Genomic DNA, 7,464 nt, shown 5'->3' on the forward strand with positions numbered 1-7,464 from the left:
GTGGGGTTGTGTGGGGTTGTGGGGTTGTGTGAGGTTGTGTGGGGTTGTGTGGGGTTGTGTGAGGTGGGGTTGTGTGAGGTTGTGTGGGGTTGTGTGAGGTTGTGTGGGGTTGTGTGAAGTTGTGGGGTTGTGTGGGGTTGTATGGGGTTGTGTGAAGTTGTGGGGTTGTGTGAGGTTGTGTGGGGTTGTGTGAGGTTGTGTGAGGTTGTGTGGGGTTGTGTGAGGTTGTGTGGGGTTGTGTGAGGTTGTGTGAGGTTGTGTGGGGTTGTGTGAGGTTGTGTGGGGTTGTGTGAAGTTGTGGGGTTGTGTGAGGTTGTGTGGGGTTGTGTGGGGTTGTGGGGGTTGTGTGAAGTTGTGGGGTTGTGTGAAGTTGTGGGGTTGTGTGAGGTTGTGTGGGGTTGTGTGAGGTTGTGTGGGGTTGTGTGAAGTTGTGGGGTTGTGTGGGGTTGTGTGAGGTTGTGTGAAGTTGTGGGGTTGTGTGGGGTTGTGTGAAGTTGTGGGGTTGTGTGGGGTTGTGTGAAGTTGTGGGGTTGTGTGGGGTTGTGTGAAGTTGTGAGGTTGTGTGGGGTTGTGTGGGGTTGAGTGAAGTTGTGGGGTTGTGTGGGGTTGTGTGAGGTTGTGTGGGGTTTGTGTGAAGTTGTGGGGTTGTGTGGGGTTGTGTGAAGTTGTGGGGTTGTGTGAGGTTGTGTGAAGTTGTGGGGTTGTGTGAGGTTGTGTGAAGTTGTGGGGTTGTGTGAAGTTGTGGGGTTGTGTGAGGTTGTGGGGGTTGTGTGAAGTTGTGGGGGTTGTGTGAGGTTGTGTGAAGTTGTGGGGTTGTGTGAGGTTGTGTGAAGTTGTGGGGTTGTGTGAGGTTGTGTTGTGTGGGGTTGTGTGGGGGGTTGTGTGAAGTGTGGGTTGTGGGGGTTGTGTGGGGTTGTGTGAGGTTGTGTGAAGTTGTGGGGTTGTGTGAAGTTGTGGGGTTGTGTGAGGTTGTGTGAGGTTGTGTGGGGTTGTGTGAGGTTGTGTGGGGTTGTGTGAGGTTGTGTGAAGTTGTGGGGTTGTGTGAGGTTGTGCGGGGTTGTGGGGGTTGTGTGAAGTTGTGGGGTTGTGTGGGGTTGTGTGAAGTTGTGGGGTTGTGTGAGGTTGTGTGGGGTTGTGTGAGGTTGTGTGGGGTTGTGTGAGGTTGTGTGGGGTTGTGTGAAGTTGTGGGGTTGTGTGGGGTTGTGTGAGGTTGTGTGAAGTTGTGGGGTTGTGTGAGGTTGTGTGGGGTTGTGTGAAGTTGTGGGGTTGTGTGAAGTTGTGGGGTTGTGTGAGGTTGTGTGAAGTTGTGTGAGGTTGTGTGGGGTTGTGTGAGGTTGTGTGGGGTTGTGGGGTTGTGTGAGGTTGTGTGAAGTTGTGGGTTGTGTGAGGTTGTGCGGGGTTGTGTGGGGTTGTGTGGGGTTGTGTGAAGTTGTGGGGTTGTGTGGGGTTGTGTGAAGTTGTGTGGGGTTGTGTGAGGTTGTGTGGGGTTGTGTGAGGTTGTGTGAAGTTGTGGGGTTGTGTGAGGTTGTGGGGGTTGTGTGAAGTTGTGGGGTTGTGTGAAGTTGTGGGGTTGTGTGAGGTTGTGTGAGGTTGTGTGAGGTTGTGGGGTTGTGTGGGGTTGTGTGAAGTTGTGGGGTTGTGTGGGGTTGTGTGAGGTTGTGTGAAGTTGTGGGGTTGTGTGAGGTTGTGTGAAGTTGTGAGGTTGTGTGGGGTTGTGTGAGGTTGTGTGAAGTTGTGGGGTTGTGTGAAGTTGTGTGGGGTTGTGTGAGGTTGTGTGAGGTTGTGTGAGGTTGTGTGGGGTTGTGTGAAGTTGTGGGGTTGTGTGAGGTTGTGTGAAGTTGTGGGGTTGTGTGGGGTGTGTGAGGTTGTGTGGGGTTGTGTGGGGTTGTGTGAAGTTGTGGGGTTGTGTGAAGTTGTGGGGTTGTGTGAAGTTGTGGGGTTGTGTGAGGTTGTGTGGGGTTGTGTGGGGTTGTGTGGGGTTGTGTGAGGTTTGTGGGGTTGTGTGGGGTTGTGTGAGGTTGTGTGGGGTTGTGTGAGGTTGTGGGGTGGGGTTGTGGGGTTGGGGGGTTGTGTGAAGGTTGTGGGGTTGTGGGGGTTGTGTGAAGTTGTGGGGGTTGTGTGAAGTTGTGGGGTTGTGTGGGTTGTGTGAGGTTGTGTGGGGTTGTGTGAGGTTGTGTGGGATTGTGTGAAGTTGTGGGGTTGTGTGAAGTTGTGGGGTTGTGTGAGGTTGTGTGAAGTTGTGGGGTTGTGTGAGGTTGTGTGGGGTTGTGTGAAGTTGTGGGGTTGTGTGAAGTTGTGGGGTTGTGTGAGGTTGTGTGAGGTTGTGTGGGGTTGTGTGAGGTTGTGTGGGGTTGTGTGAAGTTGTGGGGTTGTGTGGGGTTGTGTGAGGTTGTGTGAAGTTGTGGGGTTGTGTGAGGTTGTGTGAGGTTGTGTGAAGTTGTGAGGTTGTGTGGGGTTGTGTGAGGTTGTGTGAAGTTGTGGGGTTGTGTGAAGTTGTGTGGGGTTGTGTGAGGTTGTGTGGGGTTGTGTGAAGTTGTGGGGTTGTGTGAGGTTGTGTGAAGTTGTGGGGTTGTGTGGGGTTGTGTGAGGTTGTGTGGGGTTGTGTGAGGTTGTGTGGGGTTGTGTGGGGTTGTGTGGGGTTGTGTGAAGTTGTGGGGTTGTGTGAAGTTGTGGGGTTGTGTGGGGTGTGGGGTGTGTGGGGTTGTGTGAAGTTGTGGGGTTGTGTGGGGTTGTGTGGGGTTGTGTGAAGTTGTGGGGTTGCACGTAGGCCAACAGTACATTTCAATTATTGATTACACTCCCATTCAACTATGGTTACAAATAGCAGCTAAAAATTGCTCTACTGTTATGTCTTTCTTATCTTATCATGTTCTCTCTCTCTCTCTCTCTCTCTCTCTCTCTCTCTCTCTCTGTCTCTCTCTCTCTCTCTGTCCTCTCTCTCTCTCTCTCTCTCTCTCTCTCTCTCTCTCTCTCTCTCTCTCTCTCTCTTCTCTCTTTCTCTCTCTGTCTCTCTCTTTCTCTCTCTCCCTCTATCTCTCTCTCTCTCTCTCTCTCTCTCTCAGCCCCTGATGGTCGACCAGAGGTTTCCAGCGACAAACCCGTAGGAAGTAACCCTGGTGGTCGTGCTCCCCCGGTGGTGAGGCTGAGAGGTGCAGGGTGCCCCCCTGCCTGTCTGTCTCTACCCACGGCCCTCACCCTCCTCCTGGTCACTCTGGCTCTACAGTGGAGCATGCTGTGATCAAATCATAGTGCCCCCTACTGACCTGGCCCCATCCACACACACAGTGGAGACTACACCCCTACACCACCTCCTATGTACCCCAACCCCAATGCACAGACTGGACTGGGGTAGAGGAAGGAGGATGGGTGAAGAAATGCGAAGAGGACGGAGAGAGAGGGAGGAGGGGGTGAAGAGAGAAGGAGAGAGAGAGATGTGTGTGTGTGTGGGGGGGGGCTCCTCACAAGCAGATTGTTACAGTACTCAGCCTGCTGCTTCCTGTGTGTATGCTGTGGACTAGTCTCCCTCCACAGCTCTCCTGCTCTCTGCTTTAACAATGCACTCACATTCTCTACCACTGAGACGGACTACCACACGGTGGGATGGACTACCACGTGGTAGGACGGACTACCACGCGGTGGGACGGACTACCACGCGGTGGGACGGACTACCACGCGGTGGGACGGACTACCACGCGGTGGGACGGACTACCACGCGGTGGGACGGACTACCACGCGGTGGGACGGACTACCACGCGGTGGGATGGACTACCACGCGGTGGGACGGACTAACACGCACTGGGACGGACTACCACGCACTGGGACGGACTACCACGCACTGGGACGGACTACCACGCACTGGGACGGACTACCACGCACTGGGACGGACTACCACACACTGGGACGGACTACCACACACTGGGACGGACTACCACACTGTGGGACGGACTACCACACACTGTGGGGACGGACTACCACACTGTGGGACGGACTACCACACACTGGGACGGACTACCACACACTGGGACGGACTACCACACACTGGGACGGACTACCACACTGTGGGACGGACTACCACGCGGGACATCTGGGCCTCAATATGCAAAACTCGCTCACATACTCACGTGCACACTTTCACACACACACACACACACCTAAACTAACGCATATGCAGGCAAGCATGCATACACTTGCGCACGCACACACTTTTCAATCTGCTGCTGGTTTTCTGTGTTGTCAGCTACAGTACTTACCTCTGTGGATACTTTTCATCTTTAGCCAATCTTCTCCCGGGTTTCAACGCCATTGGGCAGACTTCTCTCGGCTGTTTATATGCTCTAAAGGATTAACACATATAAGAAATGCATGCCGGATGAATAATACAATCCCTTTCCCACCAGGCCAGCGTAGCCGATTGGACCCACTCTAATTGATTAATCCTAATCCACGTCCTCATTTTGTATTGCCTGTTGCTGCAGGATTATTTTCCCTCTGTGGCAAACTGACTCAGACGAGGACCCCATGTCTGTATGCAACAGTAGAATGTATCGATCTCATTGGTAGAGAAGGGCAGGGAACGCACACGCTCGTCAGACGCGGCATGCGTGTGTGGGCGGCCATGTACTGTGTATAGACCGATTGATTTGTTTGAGTATATTTAGATATCGTTCTATCGAGCTCTCCCAACATCAGCCCTTTATCGATAAGAGTTGAATGGATGAAAGGTGCCTGAATAGATTCTATTTTTGTTTCTATTTTCGTTTCCTGAATAGCTTTGAATGAACTGCGCTTGTCCCCGGATTAAATGAAACGCAATGCAATAGTATCAGAGATATATTTTGTAATCCGACTATACCGAGAATGTGCACGTGTCTTTTGGTACACCAACATGCTATACGTGAAGTGTTGGCAACCTCCTTTCACCAGAAACCATCGGTCAAAGCCTGTTTGTACATTGTTGATCCACCATTGTTCGTCGTTCGTCCACTTTCGTCGTTGCCGTCTGCGTTTCGCTCTTTGAATTGCTCATATGCATGTCTACCCTTCATAGTTATCATTGTTTTGTTACGTTAGTAACTTGAGACAGTGTACTGTATTACATTGCAACAGTCTGTTACCTCTACAGGAAAAGAAGGGAAAAAAAACATTTCATGCTGCTCTGCACCTCTCTCTTTTATCTCCCTCTCTCGCTCGCTCTCACTCATCTGTCTCTCTTTTCCATAACCCATTCAATTGCTTTAGTTCTGTTTGGACAAGGTGATCAAAAGACGTAACCAGCTTATTCTACAGTTACCATATTAACCCATATTTAGGATAACAACCGTTGGACTATACATTATATCAGTCATGCAGAAACATACACAATGCAGTTACATCCACGGCAGGGCATTTCTATCGCTTCCTCAAAATATTCAATCAATCTTGTTGTTTGATTTAATATTTTGATTGGAGTCTGTTTTATTTTTAATTTTTAAACATTTTTAGAAGGGAATGTTGGTACCGTAGAGGTTTGTACACTTGGAAGTGATTAAAACCAGCAGAATGAATGTCTCAAAAAACACAGAAGTTTATACTGTTAAGGCCATTCGGTTTCTGCTGACCACGGGATCTGACGAGTAAAAAAAACGATGCTACATTTAGCCTACACCTGGGTCATGTTCAATAGGGCACGCAAAGGAAAGTGAAAATGAGACGTTATCATGACCTCTTTTTTTTATTTTTAACGTTTTTTTTTTCTTGCTGCCTAAATGAACACAACCCTCGCCTCCTCTTTCTGCTGACAAGGGCGTGACCTATATTGGGCGAAAAGTACTTTACTGTGTCTCCAAAGTTGGAGTGGTGCATTGCTTCCCGCAGCATCTGTATTGAACTGAGTTGGCCTCATGCAAAGTTGGCCGACAGACATTTTGTTTTCAGGCCACATTCAGAGCTGTACTGCCGACACATCACCTGATTCTCTGCTACCATTTCTTTAACTCGCATCCAATGCATTCAGATCACTTCTTATCGCATGTGTATAAATGTATATATTTTAAGTCCCTCTCCATTTGTGGTTTCATTTCCTTTCTTTTATATTGGAAACATCACAGTGTAAGAAATGTGGTGTTGTAAAGGTATATCACATTTATTCTACTATAATGCTGGACTGAAGATTTCCCCCCCATCAGCAAGATTACTATCGTAATGGCCATTGAGTGTGAATGCAGTGGACATTTGCCTGACAACTGATATTGTCTCTTTCTCAATTCATCTTTCTCCAATTCATTGTATCCTCTCGCCACGCCTCATTCTCAAACCGCTTTGGAGAAGGAAGCGAGCGGAGGGACCTTGGACCTTCTCCAATAGGGTTGAGAAGGTGGTGAGGAATCCCGGGAAGGACTAGTTAAGATAGGATGAGAACAACGGCTCTATGTGACTTATTCCTTATTAAAGGGCTCCCACTGTTACTGCCGAGTGTTGGGTAGTGTGTAAGTAAGGACTCTTTCTTCACCACACACATTTATGTACTTCTGTCGTTGAGCTCTTCGTGTGTGTTCATGTTCTGTATTGTGTCATGTTTTCGGGTGGACCACATGAAGAGTAGCTTCTGCTTCAGCAACAGCTATTGGGGATCCTAATAAAATACCAAATACACACACACACACACACACACCGCCAGGTGCCCAGAGGAGAGAACATCCTCACACTGTTCACCTGCCCTCTGTAGCACACGGCATGATGGGAAATGGAACTGACAGGTGAGACAGCCAATCAGTGAAGAGGAAAGGAAAGGGGGGAAGACAAAGAAGGAGTACGGGGAGAGGTGAGGAGTTTCTCCTGACCTTTTCTCAATGTAAAAGTCTTTCAAATATTATGTCGGCATTTCCAGAAATGTTGATGATATTAGATGTAATGTCAGATACACAGTAACCTAAGGGGCGAGACTGTCAGGTCAGGTCGAGAGTTTTTCTAACATGAGATTTGAGAGGGTTGATCTGTGGACGTGTGTGGGCTCCCTGTGAAGGAAAACACCATAGCCAGCAATGCCCTTCCATCCTACCACCTGTCTGGGTGTTCTTCAGACAGCATTAGGTTGGTTACCCGCCTGGGTAACTCCCGGATAGGGTTACACTATCCTAAAGACTGTCTGTCTTTTTCCACTGCAGTGGACCTGAGCCCTCTGCTTCCTCCTTGGTCCTTCTGAAGAGTCACCCAAGCTGAGCTGCTTGAGTCCACTGATTTGTTGACCTGATCTTATGTCACAGACATCTCCAGTTCTCCCCCTTTCCCCATCCGTTTGGTAGTGAAAGAGCACGGTCTCTTGTTGTGTGTGTGTGTGTGTGTGTGTGTGTGTGTGTGTGTGTGTGTGTGTGTGTGTGTGTGTGTGTGTGTGTGCAACCAGGTCAGAGACTATAGCTGGTGCCACTGCCACTGAAGCGCTGATGTGGGCTGCAGTTGAAAATAGACCAGACAGACCAGGCAGGGAGC

The 7,464-nt window shown here is 49.7% G+C and overlaps 1 protein-coding gene across 1 annotated transcript in view; it reads left to right on the forward strand.

The window, feature by feature from the left end:
• LOC112259590 (glypican-5-like) overlaps nt 1-6,443 on the forward strand; it is a 222,053-nt gene extending 215,610 nt beyond the window's left edge. The window contains exon 8 of the mRNA XM_042328696.1: nt 3,063-6,443. Within this exon, the coding sequence (XP_042184630.1) occupies nt 3,063-3,238 (176 nt within the window). The 3' untranslated portion in view covers nt 3,239-6,443. The remainder of the gene's footprint in view (nt 1-3,062) is intronic.
• The last annotated feature ends 1,021 nt before the right edge of the window (nt 6,444-7,464 follow it).

Source organism: Oncorhynchus tshawytscha, linkage group LG10 (genome assembly GCF_018296145.1).
Source record: "Oncorhynchus tshawytscha isolate Ot180627B linkage group LG10, Otsh_v2.0, whole genome shotgun sequence".
NCBI lineage: Eukaryota > Metazoa > Chordata > Actinopteri > Salmoniformes > Salmonidae > Oncorhynchus > Oncorhynchus tshawytscha.